The sequence below is a fragment of the Gopherus evgoodei genome, chromosome 10 (assembly GCF_007399415.2).
Source record: "Gopherus evgoodei ecotype Sinaloan lineage chromosome 10, rGopEvg1_v1.p, whole genome shotgun sequence".
Classification (NCBI taxonomy): Eukaryota; Metazoa; Chordata; order Testudines; family Testudinidae; genus Gopherus; species Gopherus evgoodei.
Genome location: NC_044331.1, coordinates 62326931 through 62346473, shown reverse-complemented (window position 1 = coordinate 62346473; position 19543 = coordinate 62326931). Strand labels below are relative to the sequence as shown.

At 44.4% G+C, this 19543-nt stretch overlaps 2 protein-coding genes across 5 annotated transcripts in view; both read right to left on the bottom strand.

Moving 5' to 3' along the window:
• ATF7IP2 (activating transcription factor 7 interacting protein 2) overlaps positions 1-11847 on the bottom strand; it is a 77501-nt gene extending 65654 nt beyond the window's left edge. The window contains exons 1-2 of one of the 4 annotated variants that reach the window (XM_030577266.1): positions 11729-11847; positions 11210-11270 (exon numbers count right to left, since the gene is read on the bottom strand). The gene's annotated coding sequence lies outside the window, so the exon portion shown is untranslated. Of the gene's footprint in view, positions 1-1949; positions 2235-11209; positions 11271-11728 lie in introns of those variants that run through there. The other 3 variants (XM_030577265.1, XM_030577269.1, XM_030577267.1) reach the window with 3 other exon arrangements.
• A 2550-nt stretch (positions 11848-14397) lies between these two features.
• LOC115658855 lies at positions 14398-18644 on the bottom strand. The gene is given in 4 exon segments (XM_030578329.1): positions 14398-14766; positions 15787-15920; positions 15923-17791; positions 18305-18644. Coding segments are annotated over 4 exon segments (2712 nt in total).
• Between the last annotated feature and the right edge of the window lie 899 nt (positions 18645-19543).

Below are 19543 nucleotides of genomic sequence, written 5' to 3'. Positions count from 1 at the left end.
AAAAGCAAAATGCATTCTAAACTGATCTTAACACTTTCAATGCCATTACAAACGTAAGATGCTTCTCAGCACAGGCTGGCTGGCTGCTCTTCAGCCAGGCTCTCCCCTTTGATCAGCACTTCAGTCGCTTGGTGTCGTGTCTGTAGGTGGGAGAGAGAGGAAGAGCATGGCAAATGTCTCTTCCTTTTATCATGTCTTTTTCTCCCTTTTGGCTCCCTCTCCCTCTCCCCCCAACCCCTTTAGAGTCAGGTGAGCATTACTGAATCTCTCCGAGCAAGGCTGAGCAATTCCCCAGGTGAGTCATTGCATTGTAGCTCCCCTGCTGGCCAATGGCTGTTGATAGGTTGTTTGACACCCCACCCAGGCAATTGATTACTTTCCTTGCTGCTGCCACTGGGGAGCTAATATCTGGCTGATTCCCACAACTTACAGCACGTTTTAGTGAAAACCATACTACATAATTCTCATAACTTCATACACATTAATGATATACCTATATGGGTAGAGAAATGACTTTCAGCAGATTATAACCTTTCCCCGATACCTTACAAGGCATGCTTTATACACAAGATCACGATTACATGAAAATGAGGAATATGGGGATTACAGCATGCTCCTCCAAGGTACAGAATGTCACACCAACCCTACGAAAATCTGGGCAACTATTCTGTAATACTTTACAGAAAGGAGAGGTAGCGTGTTTAGCAGATATGCATAGAGCAGCAATAAGTGGGGCAATACATTCCTGATGTCCTACCAAAGCGAACTAATAGGAAAGTCAACTTGTCTATCTAGTTATGTAGACAGAACTAGGAGCATCACTTACGCCTCAAACTAAGTGTGATGACCAAGTTACAAGCCAACAACCACGTGACAGCCTAGGACATTTGCGAAGTAGACAGGCAGTTTTCCAAAGTTAATGCATAGTAGCCAGGTGGGTGGCCATAGACTGTGTTAGGTGAAAACTGGTTACAAACCTTAAAAGGAATGAGGTGCTTAACTCCCATTTAATTTCAATGGGGTTTGGGCACCTAAAGCCCATAGGATACTCTGAAAATCCCAGAGTAAGAAATTGTATCACATTATCCTGAAGACATTCTTCCACATTTTGCTGTGACAAAAGTAATTGCATAATAGGAATGTGGGGGACAGGAAGGAAATATTATTCTAGCTCATGCCATTTTAATGTATGATGTAGTATAAACAGGTTATACCACCTATAAGCAAATCTAGATCATTGCTAGAACAAACAGTTGTTTTTCAACATATTAGACAGCAAGTTAAGTTTCAAGGAAGAATAAAGATCCATAGATTCCAAAGATATACAGGAGGTCAGACTAGGTTAACACTGGCCAGAGAACTTTCCAGAAATAATTCCTAGAGCAGATTTCTTTTAAAAAGCATTAAATATTGATTTAAAAATGGTCAGCAATGGAGAATCAACCACCACTCTTGGTAAACTGTTCCAATGGTTAATTACCCTTGTTACCCTGAAAATGGATGCAGGGTTTCCCTAGAATATAACTAAATCTGTTCTCATTATGTATGGGTCTCCAGAGTGGCTAAGGAAGTACTTGGAAGATATGGATATAAAACTTTCCGATAAATGACTGACACAAACAGTATTCTTTCACAACATGGCACCTTTTTATTGGTGCAAACAACAATCTCTGACACAATAATAACCAAAAAACAAATCCCTTACAATAAATTAAAGAGCACCCAGAGTTGCAATAACATACATTTGAGATTATCCTAGGTAGCTGCACCTCACTTCAGATAGCCAGTCTTTCACAGCTCACTGACAGCAGTTCTTATATGTTCTTTAAGTCTTATATATGTAAATTCCTCCCACAATTAACACACATTCATACAACTTTATTAATGCCTTCACATACACACACTAACATTATACTATAACTATCACTTGAACTTCATCTGACACTTACTCCATTTACTGACTATGCTGTAAGGTCTCTCCTGTGCGCTCTCTCTTTCTCTCTCTGTGCTACTGCACACTCTCCAATTAATGGTGAAGCTGAGTTGGCAACATTCTGTGCAGGTGATCAGTCTCCACAGGACATTGATGGCAGCAGTTCTTCTATCTTCTCAGCTCTCTGCTCAACTCCTGTGACAGGTCAAGACTCCCTCTGCTGCTGTTTTTTCGAGAGTGTTCTCTTCTTAACTGTCAGCTATCAACTGACACACTGACCTTTATACCATTTCTCAATTCTATTTTTAGACACATTACATCATTCTACTTGTTTACCTTATTGTGCTGTCAGTTCTGTTTTTAGCCTGCCACTGTCATTTACCTCACAGTGCCATGATCTACTGAATCACTCGTTGTTTCACACCTTTTCCTCACCAATTTGGGTTTCTATATTTAGTGCTCTGTGACCTGCAGCTTCCATCTACTGATGGAATGACTCATGCTTATTTAAAATGGAAACCAGGAATCTAGGGATTTTAAAATGGAGTTTCCCTGGTATCACGCTCACTGTCAATAATTTATGACTGATTTCCAGTCTGAATTCGTCTAGCTTCAACTTCCAGCCATTTGATTGTGAAATAAGAATAGAAAAACTGAAGGTGTACTATGACTTATCGAGAGAGTGCTATATTTTCTCATATCAATTCAGCAGGTCACACAAACACAGATCTAAAGAGAATGTTCCACCTTGAAGGAGTCACATAATGTGGCTTCTATTTCCTAGTCTGCAAATTACTTGCTACTTAGACTTGGAAGTCTATATTAGTGACTTAACCTAATGAGTCTATGCTGGAATTATTAATATTTGAAATTAGGGCTGTCAAGCGATTAAAAAAATTAATCATGATTAAGCGCACTGTTAAACAATAATAGAATACCATTTATTTAAATATTTTGGATGTTTTCTACTGTTTCAAATATATGGATTTCAATTACAATACAGAATACAAAGTGTTTGCAATGTAAAAAGACAAAAGAAATAGTATTTTTCAATTCATCTAAGTACTGTAATGCAATCTCCTTATCATGGACGTTGAACTTACAAATATAAAATTATGTACAAAAATACTGCATTCAAAAATATAAAAAGGTAAAATTTTAGAGCTTGCAAGTCCATTCAGTCCTACTCCTTGTTCAGCCAATCGCTCAGACAAACAAGTTTGTTTACATTTGCAGGAGATAATGCTGTCTCCTTGTTTACAATGTCACCTAAAAGTGAGAACAGATGTTCTCGTGGCACTGTTGTAGCCGGCGTCACAAGATATCTATGTGCCAGATAAGCATGCTTCAAACACTATTCCAGGGGACATGTGTCCATGTTGATGACAGGTTCTCCTTGAAAACCTCCAAAGCAGTGCAGACCGACGCATGTTCATTTTCATTATCTGAGTCAGATGCAACCAGCAGAAGGTTGATTTTCTTTTTTGGTGGGTCAGGTTTCTACAGTTTCCGCAACAGAGTATTGCTCTTTTAAAGCTTCTGAAAGCATGTTCCCTACACCTCTTCCCTCTCAGATTTTGGAAGGCACTTCAGATTCTTAAATCTTGGGTAGAGTGCTGTAGCAATCTTTAGAAATCTCACATTAGTACCTTCTTTGCGTTTTGTGAAATCTGCAGTGAAGTGTTCTTAAAATGAACAACATGTGCTGGGTCATCATTTTGAGTAAGTGTCTTTAAAAAAAAACCACTTAGATAAAAGTGGTTTGGTCAGTGGAAAGTATTAGTGTTTAGTGTTAATACAAAAGTGCCAACTTGACACAAGTTTTCAGAAAAGAAAATATAACTGCTATAACATGTAATATATGGTAGAATGTGGGTGAAACAGAGCAGATGACATACAATTTTCCACCAAGGAGTTCAGTTACAAATTTAATTAACGCATTTTTTTTAAACGAGCGTCATCAGCATGGAAGCATGTCCGTTGGAATGGTGGCCAAAGCATGAAAGTTTACAAGCATACAAAAGTTTAGCATATCTGGCACGTAAATACCTTGCAATGCTGGCTATAAAAGTGCCATGCAAATGCCTGTTCTCACTTTCTGGTGACATTCTTTACAAGAAGCAAGCCGCATTATCTCCTGTTAATGTAAACAAACTTGTTTGTCTTAGTGATTGGCTGAACAAGAAGTAGGACTGAAGTTTTACATTGTTGCGGTTTTGAGTGTAGTTATGTAACAACAAGAAAAAAAAACAAACTACATTTGTAAGTTGCACTTTCAGGACAAACAGGTGTCACTATTGTACTTGTATAAGATGAACTGAAAAACACTATTTCTTCTGTTTTATCATTTTTATGGTGCAAATATTTGTAATCAAAATATACACTTTGATTTCAATTACAACACAGAATACAAGATATATATGAAAATATAGAAAAATATCCAAAATATTTAATACATTTCAATAGGTAGTCTCTTGTTTAACAGTGCTATTAAAACTGCGATTAATTGTGATTTTTTTTTTGAGTTAATCACGTGAGTTACCTGTGATTAATCAACAGCCCTACTTGAAATTGATATTAATACGGGAAACCACCAAAAACTAATGTAACCATAAATTCCTTTGTTAAATCCAACTACTCTAAACATGCCCCCAAAGCCTAAATAATAAGCATTTTTACTACATCCAAATAGTAATAAAACATTTATAAACCTTTGATCAAGATACTTAAACAGCCTAAATCCAGGGCTGCTTAGATCCATATTGGCTGGCTCCCAGTCAAATAGGTATTAGCAATGAACCCTTTTAAGAATTTACTTTTTAGACCCTTTAACAAATGATGTCATTGCCAATTACTGGCTTCAACTAAAAACCAATGTGAGACAATTAACCTTTATTTCTAATCTAAATCTAGGTAAGATTTACAACCTCCTTTCTTCCCAAGGCCTTTCCTCCCTATCTCTTCCCCTCCTTCTTGCTGACCAACAGAAGAGTAGGAAAGTTTGTGCTTGTTTCTTTTAAGACAGTTTTTATTTATCTTGTTACTGCAGCTCTTTATTTTACTAGTTACTTTTTGAACCAACATCCTTCCCACACTGCAAGTAATACTATACTACTTATTATTCTCTTGGCTTTCTTTTACTTGCTGATTGTGGCTTGTAAGGAAAAGGCCCAAACAATAAGCAGACATTTTCTTAACCAAATTTAAGCTAACTTTAATTTCATAACTGTCCTTACAGTCCTTTTCTCCATCTGTTAGGATATGGAATAATAATATCTACTCACTTCAGAAGAGTTTGTAAAGTACAGAGATCGGGGAGATGAAAGGCACTACAGGAATGCAAAGTATTTTTAAGAATGGAAACCAATGTACACCTGTTCTTACAAAATATTTGTTATGGTGATTGCATGGCAATTATTAAAACATTGCACAGGCTCTTTTGGAATAGGCTTACATGAGAGGTTTTGTTATTTAACACCCCAAATTGTAGTCTAATCAACTTCAAGTGCTACATCTGCTGCCGAGCCCCTACTGTCAATTTTAGTAATTTGAAAACCACATTTTTAATTTCCTCACACCCTTGTCCTATGCATACATGTTGCAACATTTGTTAACTAACCAACTATCTATGGCAGTGCTTCTCAAAGTCGTGCGGCCGCTTATTCATGGAAAGCCCCTGGCGGTCCGGGCCGGTTTGTTTACCTGCCGTGTCCACAAATTCAGCCAGTCACGGTTCCCACTGGCCACAGTTCGCCGCACCAGGGAAATGGGGGCTGCGGGAAGCGGCATGGGCCGAGGGATGTGTTGGCCGCCCTTCCCACAGCCCCCACTGGCCTGTAGCGGCAAACCGCAGCCAGTGGGAGCCGCGATCAGACAAACCTGCAGATGCAGCAGGTAAACAAACCAGCTGAGACAGCCAGGGGCTTTCCTTGAACAAGCGGCGGGCTGACTTTGAGAAGCACTGATCTATGGGGATGTGGAGGGAAATCATTGAAACTAAGTATACATAAAGTACTGTCAAAAGCAAAATTCTCCTCTAATCTTGGGTGCTACTTTTAACATTAAATTACTCCTGGGAGAATTCTGCACCACTGCACATGCGCAGAATTTATGTTCCCCTCAAAAGCAGTCATGTGACCCTCCCCAGCAGTATGTTTTGGGTGCCCAGAGCAGCCGGCAGAGAGGTAAATCACTGTAGGGTGGGGATGGAACTGGGGAAGATCTGGCTGGTGCCTCCTAGCCTGTGCTGGGCTCAGCTGCTAGTCCTGGCTCAGATGGGACTTCCTCTTCCACTGCACAGCATCCAAGGCTGGGTCAAACCACCCTTTGATTTCTCCCCCAAACTCCCTCTCACACACACACTCACCCAGTGATTTCTGCATCCGTCACTCCTCAGCTGCAGGGGGAGGGATCAATGTACAGAGAGCTGCTCCCCCATCTGTCCAACACCTGTGTAGCCAGACTTTCATACCCAGGCCCTTCTGCCAAGCCTCACCAATCTCACACCCAGAACCCCTCCCCCACAATGAGCCCCACTCACCCTGCACCTGGACCACCCCAACAAGCCACCCACACCCGGATCCCCACCCTAGCAAGCCCCAACCAGCTGAACCTGGATCCGAACCCCACTGAGCCCTATTCCCCCAGCATCTGGCTCCCCTCACTGAGCTCCCCAGACCCCGCTGTTGAGCTCTATTCCCCCCACACTCAGACCCCCCTGTTGAGTCCCAACCATCTTCACCTGGACCCCCTGCAGAGTCCCATTACCGTTGCACTCAGACCTCCCCACACAAGCCCCTGTGCATCTACATCCCTCCCCCCCACACACACAGATTCTCCACTGAGTCACCCGCACCCAGATTGCCCCACACAGAACCCTCTCAACCCACACCTGGATTCTCCCCACACTTGGATCCTGCCTTGCTGAGCCTGCCTGCCCGCACCTGGTATACCTGGCACAGAGGGGCATGGCTCTGGGGTGTTTCTGGAACAGGCCCCGTCCTTGAGCTGTGTCAAGGTTGGGTGCAGCCTTACTGCTGAGTCCATGTCCGGGGGGGCTACCAGTAAGGATTTGCATTAGAGAGCAAGTTGTCTTCACTGATGTAATAAAAATCAGTAACTTGTGAAATTGAAAACTACAGAAGTATTTATCAGATGCAGAGTAATCAAATCCCAGGATCTTTAAAAAAGACACCTAGCCAAAATTTTTAAAAAATGGGTTTGTTTGCTTTTTTACATATTATTCTGTATGTACCACCTCAAACTGCATCAATCCAGTGTGAAAATTTAAACTATTTGAATTTTAATTTTTATGTTCTCTTTTGCACATTCATTTTGACAAAAGTGTTTAAAACTTTTATTTTTTGGAAATGAAATAAAAGCTTTGCTTTAACTCTAAGATCACTGCCACCATAATGGTTACAATCAATTTCTATCATTTTGAATAGATTTGTTCGGCAGTTAGAATTAATGGAATTTACATTACTAACTTGTAGAAATGTACGCTCTATTAATAAAAAAAACCTGAATGAACATAAAGGGTCTACAAACTGTATACAAAAGGTTCTCAACTGTGGATAATGGACTACCAGTAGTTCACATTGCACTACTTGTCTTCCTTCATTCCTACTTCCAAACTGAACGGATACAAGCAAAAATGCCTAAAAAACTTAACCTTTCCATGTAAGCAATTACAACACTTGTCACAGAAACGTGGTATAATCTTAAGTAGGAAGAGAGGTGGTCCTCCACAATCTCTGTATTAAAATGTAAGCTACATTATGAAACAGTTTGATAACCACTCTATACAAAGTGCATTGAATTGTAGTCACATGGAGTGGTGAAAGGTAGTCAACTGGTACATCTTGGGGAGGAGAAATTTTGTCTGAAGACAACAGGGCACACCAGTCCTCTTATAAAAAGTGCTATTGGATATTTAACATCTATACCAATCAATGAACCTCTCAATTCAATGGGACTCTGGCATTAGATAATGATCTAAGATGGACACAGGAGTACAGGAGTTTCCATGCCACAGAACTATTTGAATGTGACCTGCAAAGTATTAAAAAAAATAAAATGGGGCTTGTACTTCACTTGCTTCCTTATGACCTAAAAAGAACGAAAGTTTTATATTGTTCTTCAAAGATAAAAAGCAAACAGGAATATCAAGTTTAGTTTCCCACAATTTTAAGGAAGGACCTCGGGAAAACCCTACAGATGATTGTTGTCATAAACAGATAGCTAAGGGTTAATGTCTCTTTCACCTGGAAAGGAGTAACCTGAAACACCTGACCAGAGGACCAATCAGGAAACAAGACTTTTTCAAATCTGAGCGGAGGGAAGTTTTGGGTGTAAGTTCTTTGTTCTTTGTCTTGCGTCTGACCCTCTCGGCTATGAGAGTGATTTTTCTATCTCCAGCTTTCTAATCTTCTGTTTCCAAGTTGTAAGTACAAAAATAGTAAGGCAATAAGGTTTATATTGTTTTCTTTTGTATTTACATGTGTGTAGTTGCTGGAATGTTTTGAATTGTATTCTTTTTGAATAAGGCTGTTTATTCATTTTTCTTTTAAGAAATTGACACCTTAATACAGAGAGACCATTTTTATGTCCTTTTCTTTCTTTTTTATATAAAGCCTTCTTCTTAAGACTTGTTGGAGTTTTCTTTAGTGGGGACTCCAGGGAATTGAGTCTGCAGCTCACCAGGGAATTGGTGGGAGGAAGAAGTCAGGGGGGAAAATCTCTTTGTGTTAGATTTACTAAGCCTGACTTTGCATACCCTCTGGGTGAGGGGGGGAAGTACTTGTGTTTTCTAGGACTGGAAACGGGGAGGGTGGAGTCCCTCTGTTTAGATTCACGGAGCTTGCTTCTGTGTATCTCTCCAGGACCCCAGGGAGGGAACACCCGGAAGGGAGAAGGGGGGGGAAATGGTTTATTCCCCTTTGTTGTAAGACTCAAGGAATTTGAGTCTTTGGGGTCCCCAGGGAAGGTTTTTGGGGGGACCAGAGTGCCCCAAAACACTAATTTTTTGGGTGGTGGCAGCTTTACCAGGTCCAAGCTGGTAACTAAGCTTGGAGGTTTTCATGCTAACACCCATATTTTGGACGCTAAGGTCCAAATCTGGGAAATATGTTATGACAATTGTAACTTCTAACCTGTTAATTTAGAGGGCAAAGAAGCTGAATCTTTAACATACACTATCATAACCACAGTACTAATTTGTTGCTGAAGTTAATGGCTATTATTATCCAGATCTGTGAGACCAATTGGAGTCACCAAAATTATAGATATTAATTATATTAACCATTATAGGTTAACAAATTTTGTATCATTGAGAGGAAGTGTGTAACAATATACCCAGTTATGGATAGATAAAATACTAATTAGCACAACATGTCGTCATTTATAATAGGAAACTGCTGTATGAGTCTCTGCTAAAGTTACATTATTGTTTGATTAAATTTCTGGATTTAAACAAGTCTAATTATTAATGGACATTAAATGATTTAGCGGAATATAAGGTTGAGAATGTTGAGACCAGTATCTAAAGAAGAGATCATATCTGGCTCTCAGAATTTATAGCAAATGTGACCTAAGATACCATGATTTTTCAGAATGACTACAACTGGATATTATTGGACACTTGAATGGGTCTATGACAGAAGTTATGTGTTTTTTTCAGCCCGTGCCTTCTGGAGGAGGCACTATGGAAAAGCAACAGAAATCCCCATGGATAAAGACTATTCCCAAATGCCAAAACAATGCACCAGGACATTGTGTCTTGAGCTAAACACCAAGATATTGCTGTGGTCACATCACTTCTGAGCCAAACACCCTAGAGAAAGATTGGAATCATAATTTTGGATGTGACTAATCCTTTCTCTCAAAGTTCTGCGTGGAGGAAGTCTGCCAAGGAGATCCAGAAATAACATAGCATAAAAAGATGTTTACAGAACTCTGAACTGATTTTTCTTTCTACAACCAATTACTGCCAGACACCATCTTGAGATAGGGAATACACTTCCATGCCGCTTTTGCCTGGTAAGTAGAGAGGCTCATATATGTACTTTATTTTATTAAGCAATGGCTCAATTAACTGAAGTTAAATGTTTTGCAGAAAGTAGGTCTGTGCTTATCTATAGCAAAGATCATTTTTTCATCAATATCTGCAACTTTGGGTTCCATGTGTGATGTGCCCAAGTGAGAGAGCAGAAAGGCATGTCTATGAAAATTATTACCTGAAAGAGGTAGTTCTGAATAATAATATTTTAATAATTCAACAGTCTATATTCCTGATTAAAACTTTAGAATTGTTTAGTTGACGAAGTGCAACCAAACTTTATTAGTGTGAAAGATAGGCTCCTGTCAGAGTTTACGTTGATAACATTCCCTTTTGTAAATATGTTAAAATGATTCAATAAGTTACCACTGTGTCCAATGATAAGAAATATGTTATAAGACATCGATAAATTAAACTAATAAATCAATTCTCAATACAATTTCTGTATTTTCTTATATTCATTCTATAAACACTATTATTTAAATCATCTTTATTTCCTGTTCTGTAACTTCTAGTAGTATCATAATGTTTGTTTTTGTTTAATAAAATGTATAAATTCATAAGAATTTTCAAGTCTGTACTTTAGCTAAGGCAACCAACTGAGGTCTTCAATATAATGATACAGGTAGTTTATTTGTTACTTTACTTAACATTTGTTCAGTCCCACATCTACTCTGTTGGTTCATACAAAGAACTAAACAAAACAAAAGGATATAAAAGTCTGGCAAAAAACAAAAGCACCCTGACCTTGTCAATTTTATTTTTTGACTCTTGTGACATCACCATTTCACTAGCTCTCCTGGATTCAGAGAACCTTTCTGGATATACAGGATCCGAGGCCTAGTAAAAGCTCTGCTGTGGAGGCCATTATACCAGAGAAAAGGTGACTTAAACTGTACATTTATTCCTGTTCCCGTACAGGAATAGCTACACCAATATAAAGTGCCTTTATACCAATGTAACTGTGCCCAGTCTCAGAAGAGTTTTACTCTTTTAGCCATAGCTAGTACCTGGTACAACTTGCTAGTGTAGACAAGCACTTAATTTTGAATGTTAAATACATACAAGCAGAATCCCTTCCCCTCACTCTCTCCCTTTTGGAGGAGTCAAATAAAATTCATGCCTTTGCCCCTCTGAAAACTGTGAAGTCCTGTGTCTCTTATCGTGGCAAGCCATCCATTTACCACCTTATGCATGGTGCCCCCCATCACAAGTACCTTCAAGTCACCGTGCACAATTTCACTCGGGGATTATTTGCAGGGTAGGAGGGCTCTCCAGCTGCACACAGGGCAGGAAGAAAACACAGGGAACAGTTGTGCACGCTGCAGTCTGGGCATCACGCCGGGGGGGGGGGGGGAGGAGAGGGTGCTCCCCCTAAACACACCTAAGGAGCAGGAAAGGATGGGCGCCCCCTTGAAACACCCCGTCCCGCCAGGCATCCACTCCCCCGGGGGCGGGGCAAACGCTTCGGAGCGAGGCTGCACCATGGACTCGGAGGCCAGTGGCTGCCCGCGGGGGGCAGGGCCCGAGTCAGCCGCAAGCAGGGAAGGGGAGGAGCGGGAAGGGGGTTCAGACGCCCGAGAAGATTTAAGCGCCCCTAGGGCCGGCGAGCGAGGCCCCCTGCGTGACCCACGCTAGGCAAGCCCAGGGGAACTGCCTGGGCCGGGCGCCCTCCCGGGGCACCCCCCGAGCAGGGACGGGCTCTACGCTCTGGGCAGCCTGATCGGCGCACTCACCGGGGCGGAGGCGCAGCGATGAGCCACTGCTCCGGAATCGCCGCACAGCCTGCGCCGGACGGTTGCAGCAACACTTGACCGCCCCGCAAGGCGCGACCACACGGAAGGGCAGGCTTACCGAGTGCGGGGCACGTCAGGGTGCGCCGCCAGCCAATCAGGGCCTAGCGACCGCCTGCAGCGGACCCCAGCGCCTCCGAGCCTGCGCCAAGCTCGTCCTGCTCAAGTAGGGGCGCCGGACTCCCGCAGGCGGTGTGAGGAGAGAGGGTGCCGCAGAGCTCCACTCTTAGCTCACTGGAGAGAGGAGGCGGGAACTCCCTGCCAACTTTCCTGCAGTAAATAAGCACCCCAACTTTCACAATCATCCCATTGAAAAACAAGCCAATCCCTAAGACCGCCAGCACTCTGGCATGCAGGCTGGGACTGTGGTGGGACCCCTGTTGTCGGCCAAATAGGGCCCGCTTCCCCCTGGAGCCTACCTAGTTACACCAAGGAGGCACGGAGGACAAGAAGTTGGGTACCACACCTTTATTCTCGTTCAGCTGAGCGGGTGCTTCTCCTCGGCTAGTGCCAGAGAAGAAAAACACACCTTACATGGGCGACATAGGCCCCTTTTATAATCAGCAACAACCAACTTTAGTTCTCATCCTGTTTACGTCATTATGCTGACCTATAGATAACAGGTTACACCGAATACATGTATTATTTTGGGGCGGGGGATACAGGAGACATCTGTTGCGGATACATTTGTCATTTTGAAGGGAGAGTAAGGTACACGCCTTGACCCCTGGCATTAAATGTCTTTGGGGATACATGAGAAAACAGCTGCATATATTTATGTGCCAAGCGGGCCAATTAGCAAATAGCTGACATGGTTAAATATAAGATTAAATGCATGTCCTGTCCTTGATTCTCAGGTCCCGTTTATCATTCAAATCCCTAGGCCCATCCTTTAGCTAGAAGCTCAGGCCTTTTAATTCTTAGGTCTTTTCCATCAAGTTTCCCCCCCTTAAAAACATTTTAAGAGCTTATGGGCCTTGCACCTCAGATTCTTCCGGCTTGTATAATATCATCATTTGTTGATATGTAACTTGATCAGCCAGTTTTCGGACCACTGCAATTAAGCACGGGGTGAAGCAAGCAACTGTTAATAGGATGGTGATAAAGAGTATAAAAAGGAGGAAACCTTTTCGTAACCATCCCCATTGTGGTAGCCAGGAGGTAAATCAATCTGTGTCCCAACCGCCCCAGGTCTGTACTGGGACATGGGCTATTTTCCTCATTTCCTTAGTTAACTGTTTTACTACCTGGCCATTATCGTCTATTTGTAAGCAGCAGTTAGACTCATTAAGTTTTGCACAGAGTCCCCCTTCCTCTGCTAGCAAATAGTCAAGAGCTATGTGGTGCTGGAGAATTGCGTGTCTCATTTGAGTTGATTGATCGGCCAAGAGGTCCAGTGCTGCAGCTGTTTGGTTGGTTAATATTTCCAAGATAGCCTGTAGCCTAATAATTCGATTTAAATTATAAATCGGTTCCCTGGCCCCGGTTACAAGCTCACTGGGATTCCAGGTGGCCGGTCCATAATGTTTGATGATTCTTTCAGGGGGCCATTCTTGAGCTCCCCAATTTTGGGAACTTCCGGCGGTTAAAGTGGAATCCAAAAATCATTTTTCTCTAACTAAATCATCATAAACTTTAACTCCCAATTTATTTCCTTGGGCTTGAGGTAATAAAAAGAATAGAGGCCTAATATATCCTACGTAACATATTCCCGACCAGTTTGGAGGCAATCTACGATAAGCATAGGATCCACAGATCCAATAGTGGCCTTTTAAGGCCCAGATTCCATTGGCAAAGGGGCCATCCCAGGTCTCAAGGGAATCGGCGGGGCCCGGCTCCTCATAATATAAAGCATTACCTGATTCTATAGGTCCCCCTAGGAATTTGTCTACATTTGGGCTACAATAGTCACATCTCCATGCCCCAGCCCCTGCCTTCCACACACAATTACAACCAAATCTTGGGCTATTGGTACTAGCCCAAAATTGTCGAAAATGGGTAACTCGGGTTCCATTAAGGTGTTGCCATGCCCACTGATACCACCGTACCACATGGTGCTTGTTAGTGGTGTTATCTTGCTGGCAACTTAGAAAGAGGGCATCAAAGTACCCATCCAATCCTACTGCTTTACAACCATCGCCCCTGTGATTCCAGTAAGAACATTTTACCCAGCTATTGTTAGTTAGCTTTACATGGGTAAGGTTCCATCGTCCTTGGTACTTAAAACAGTCATATGGGCGATAGTAGGGATCCCAACAATCAAACCCCAGAGATAAAGTCCATTCACACTTACTTTCCCCCATATACCTTCCCTCATGTCTTGTTCGATTAAGGCAAAAGACACCTACTCCAGCAGAATAGAGTTGCCAAGGGCCGTGATCCTCAGTCCACCTTCCCGTTCCCTTATGTACTATGCTTAAGCTACTTAGCCACCACCTTGGGCTGTACCGGCTGAGCTACCCAGGGCCATTCATTCAATTTTCCCGGACCGCCACATACCCAGCAATTAGTAAGATTAAAGGAATCTGCTATTATTTCCCCTAGTTGTATAAACCTATTTTCCCAACCATATGAATAACTGAACATACATAACAGAAATACAAAGGATGGTCTCATTGTTTCTGTCTTTTAAACAGTCCTTTTAGTCCCTCTAGTCCTTGGTACTCCCAGGTGGAGTCTTCGCCTGTGTCACTCCGGGCTTCCGGAGCCGGAGAGGACAGAGGGCTGATGTCTTCTTCAGTTAGGTTGTCCTCTGGGTCAGGGTTCAGGAACCGCTTTACTCGAGTATGGTGCGTCCACTTGTCACTCCCAAGGACCTTAACGGCGGCCTGGCTGATGAGCAATACAGTATGCGGACCGTCCCACCGTGGCGTGAGGGGATCACGCTTCCACTTTTTGACAAGGACCTGATCACCGATCCGGAAGGAGTGCACAGGTTGCTCCAAAGGAAGGGTCTGGAAAGGTGCTGCGTATCGATGTAACTGTAACAAAACAGATTGTAGCGCAGAAACCTGTTTCCACAAAGAGTCATTTCCCACTTCCCAGTTTACATCCTCTCGGTACCCCGGGATGAGTACTCGGGGAGGGAACCCAAAGACCAGTTCGAAGGGTGAAAGTTTCAGACCCTTACGTGGGGCCCTCCGAATGCGAGTAAGGACGAGCGGTAGAGCGTCAGGCCACTTTAAACCAGATTCTATACACAGTTTTGTGAGAGTGTCCTTGAGAGTTCTATTCATTCTTTCCACTTGACCCGAGCTTTGTGGTCTCCAGGGTGTATGCAATTTCCATTGGATCCCGAGGGCTCGTGACACCTGCTGAACCACCTGGGAGATAAAATGACTTCCCCGGTCCAACTCAATCACCTCCGGGAGATGGAAGCGGGGAAGTATTTCATGTAACAGGGCTTTGGTGACGGCTCGTGCCTGACAATGTCATGTAGGGTAACACTCTACCCACCCAGTGAGTTGATCAACAAAGACAAGCAAATACTTATAACCCCTACAAGGGGGGACTTCAGCAAAGTCCACCTGCCACCTTTGAAAAGGATAGGCAGCCCAGGGCCGATCTCCCATTGGTGCAGGGGGACCGCACCCCTTTTTGTTTGTTCACTGACAAACGGAACAGTTATTTACAATTCTTTGGGCTTCCATGTGTGCACCTAATCCCCTAAGGGACCGGGTGACCAAATCGACCATAGCTCCTGATCCCAAATGTCCCTCTTTATGTAGAGATCGGAGAATCTCCTGAAGTACTGGTCTAGGTACAAAAATCTCCCCCCCCCCCGGCAACTTCCACCACCCAGAGGGAGTTTGTTGGGCCCCTGCAGCCTGCGCGTGGGACACTTCCTCTGCTGTATAGTGGGGATCAGGGGTTTTGGCTTCCGTATCTTGGACCCAGAGGAACCATATGGCTCCTCCTCGTGCAGCTTCTTTCGCGGCTTGATCAGCCATTCGATTGTACTTTCGCTGTTCAGTTTCAGGGGCCCTCCCATGTGCACGCACGTGTATCACTGCGACCCGGAGGGGAAGCATCAGGGCCTCAAGTAATGACTTGATAAGGGCCCCATGGGCTATTCTTTGGCATGAAGCCGTAATGAAACCCCTTTCTTTCCATAAGGTTCCGTGGGCATGCACACCATGTATGCATAACGACTGTCAGTGTATACATTAATAGTCTTTCCAGTTCCCATCCGGAGAGCCTCAATAAGAGCCACCAGTTCCGCCGCCTGGGCAGATAAGTTGAGGCTAAGCTTAAACTTGTACATTTCTCCTTCTTTAACTATGACGGCTGCTCCTGTAACTCGCTTTCCATCTTCTACATAACTGGATCCATCTACGTACATTTCAATATCGGGATTGGGCCAGGGTAAATCTGAAAGATCAGGGCGGGGTTTAGTTTCTTGTTGTAAGATTTCAATACAATCATGGATGTGACTAGTCCCATAAGGGACTTGGGGATCTGGCAGTAAGGTAGCTGGATTAAGGGAACTGACTGTCTTAAAAGTTAGGTTAGGGGCCAACAAAAGTCCCACCTCATATCTAGTATGCTGACTGGGGTTTAAATGCTTTTCCCCGGCTCCTGTTCCCAGTATCTGGGGTATTCCATGAGGCACCACAACCTCAGTATCCCCACCCAAGGTTAGTTTCTCAGCCTCCTGTACAAGGAGAGCGGTTGCAGCCATGGCTCGTAAACAAGCCGGCCAGCCTTTGGCGACCGGGTCCAATACCTTGGAGTAATAACCCACAGGTCGCCAGGCTGGTACCGACCTTTGGCACAGGACTCCAGATGCCACCCCTGTCCTTTCATGAACGTATAGGGTGAACGACTTCCGGGGATCCGGGAGAGCCAGAGCGGGAGGCTGAACCAAGGCTTCTTTAAGCTCTTGAAATGCTTTTTCTTTTTCCTTTGTCCATAGCCAGTTAAGCAGACCCTCCTTAGTAAGGGACTCGTATAATGGTTTAGCCTTCCCTCCGTAGTCGGGGATCCAAAGCCGGCAAAAACCGGTTAGCCCCAAGAAAGCCCTTAGCTCTCTGGGATTTCGGGGTTGAGGGCTTTCGAGTATAGCCTGTATCCTATCTTTACCTAAGCTACGACGTCCCTGACAAAGATGATATCCGAGAAAAATAACCTGCTGTCTAACCAATTGGGCCTTTCCCCTGGAAACCTTGTACCCCTGAGCTCCAAGAAAGTTGAGGAGTTCTATCGTCTGTTCTTTACAAGCTATCTCTGTATCAGTGCTTAAGAGTAGATCATCACAATACTGAACTAAGTTACACGAGGGATGTCCAGCTAGGAACGGGGCAAGGTCTCTTTTTAGCTGGCTGCCGAAAATCTCGGGTGCACAAGTAAGTCCCTGGGGGACAACAGTCCAGAGATACTGAGCCTTGTAATGGGTATCTGGGTCTTCCCATTCAAAGGCAAACAGTTTCTGAGACTCTTGATCAAGGGGTATAGAGAAGAAAGCGTCTTTTAAATCTATCATGGAAAACCACCTGTGGTTCTTGGGGACTTGGCCCAAGATAGTATGGGGGTTTGGGACAACTGGATAGGGGGCCTCTATTAACTTGTTAACCTGCCTTAGGTCCTGGACTAATCGATATTGCCCATTAGGCTTAGGCACTCCCATTATCGGAGTATTGTATGGGGAGGTGCCCTCCCTTAACCAACCGCACTGCAAAAACTTTTGAATCAGAGGTTTCAGTCCGATCCGAGTGGTTAGCTTAAGAGGGTATTGTCGAATTCGGACTGGGCGACTTCCCTCCCTAAGGGAAATGTGTACTGGTAAAGCGTTTCGAGCCTGAGCAAAACCTCCCTCCTCAGCCCAGACCTCAAGGTTAACCCCCGGCAGCTGGTTCCTCTCATTTTCCGGCTGTGCCGGGGGAGGATTTTCAACATTCAAAAGGGCCATTTGATAGTTAGAAATTTGTTGTTTGGGGAGCCTAACTTCCATAGTCCCATTATTATTGAACGAGATTTCCGCCTGCAATTTAGTAAGCAGATCCCGTCCTAGCAGCGCAATGAGACAGGAGGGGCTACAAACGAATTGGTGGGATATATGACAGTCTCCTACTTTTACTAGGAGGGGAAGAGATTTTTCCAACTTTATATTTTGTCCTTCTATCCCTTGGACTATAGTACACCCTTGAGCCCTCCCCCGGGTAGCCTCTGCAAGGGGAAGCAAGCTAAGGGTAGCCCCTGTATCAATAAGGGCTTCAACTGGGCGGCCCCCTACCTCAATTGTTACCGTGGGATCCAGGCCAGCGGGCTGTGCCGCCAGAAGGGGCCGCTGGGTCCCTCGGCCTCCCTATAAAAACGACTCTTCTTGCACCTCGTTATAAAAAACGGGCGCAGGTGGGGCTCTGTTTTTGCTTCCCTCCCTCCTGCTATGTCGCTGGGGGCATTCATTCTTCCAGTGCCCCTCCTCCTTACAAATAGCACACTGATTTCGTCCCAAACGGGAGCTTTTTCCCTTCCCCTGTAGTCCTGTTTGTCCCTTAGTTTTGTCCCCCCCTTTCTCACTTCCCCCCTTCAGGGCCATTGCCAGTAGACGGGCCCCCTTTTTCTGTTCCTCATCGTCTCTGCGATCATAAACTTTTAGCGCAATCTCTAAGAGCTCCTCTATATTTTTACCCGATGCCCCGTCTAATTTCTGCAGCTTTTTTCTAATGTCCTCATAGGACTGCCCAATGAAGAGGGGAATGAGCACTCGCTTTCCATTAGCATCCTCTGGGTCGAGGTCTGTGTATCTTTTACAGGTGTTACACAAGCGCTCATAAAAGGCGGCTGGGTTCTCATTCTTTTCCTGTCGAATATTATACAGCTTGGCCCAATTTGGGGTCTTCCTAATACAGCATTTCATCCCCTGTACTATAGCTAAAGCATATTTGCGATGGAGCTCTCAACCCGCTGGAGTTGTATGTGACCAAGCGGGCTCAGCCTCAGGGAGCTGGTCGGGTAACTCAGCTGCGTCCATTCCCCCTGCTACTAGTCCCTCCCGGGCCTTTGAAAGGACCAAGCGCCTTTCCTCTGCAGTTAGTAGGGTATTGAGAGCAATTTTCATGTCGCCCCAAGTAGGGTTATGGGCCGAGACCAGGGTTTCAAAAACTGCTGTTAATGGGGCGGGATCGTCCGAGAACGAGGGGTTCTGGTGCTTCCAATTATACAGGTCACTCGTGGTGAAAGGAACATATATCATAGTGAGTTCACCATCATGGCCCACAGTTTCCCTTAGGGGCAGTTCACGCACCGGGACTATCTTGGCTACGGCCTTGTCTACCGCGGGGCTCTTAGTAAGAGCAAATTTTGTGTCTCCCGGGGTGCCTACTACTTTCCATGCCTCCCCGACCGTCCTAGTGTGACTCCTCAGGCGGGAGGATATCGGGGAGTCCCTGGAGCTCGTAGATGGGGTAGAGATTTCCTGACCGCTACGGTCCTCTCCGTTACTGTCTCCTGAGTTGTTTTCTGGGGTCGTTGGTCGGGGGGGGGCTGCTTTCTGGGGTATTCAATACAGAGGGAGGGGATTGTGCCGGGGAGGCCGGAAGGCCAGGATACACTGGAGGAGGGGGCATAGGATCAGGGGCAGTAGGAATCACAGCTGGTGGACAGGGCTTTTTTACGGGGGGACGACCACGATGCCGATCAGGGGTCCGAGCCATTAAGGCCCTAATGGCTTGGACTCTACACTCTTGCAACCGGGGGGGGGGGATTAGCTGCAAGATCCTGCCAGATATCTATATAGGGGTACTGGTCCCAATGTCC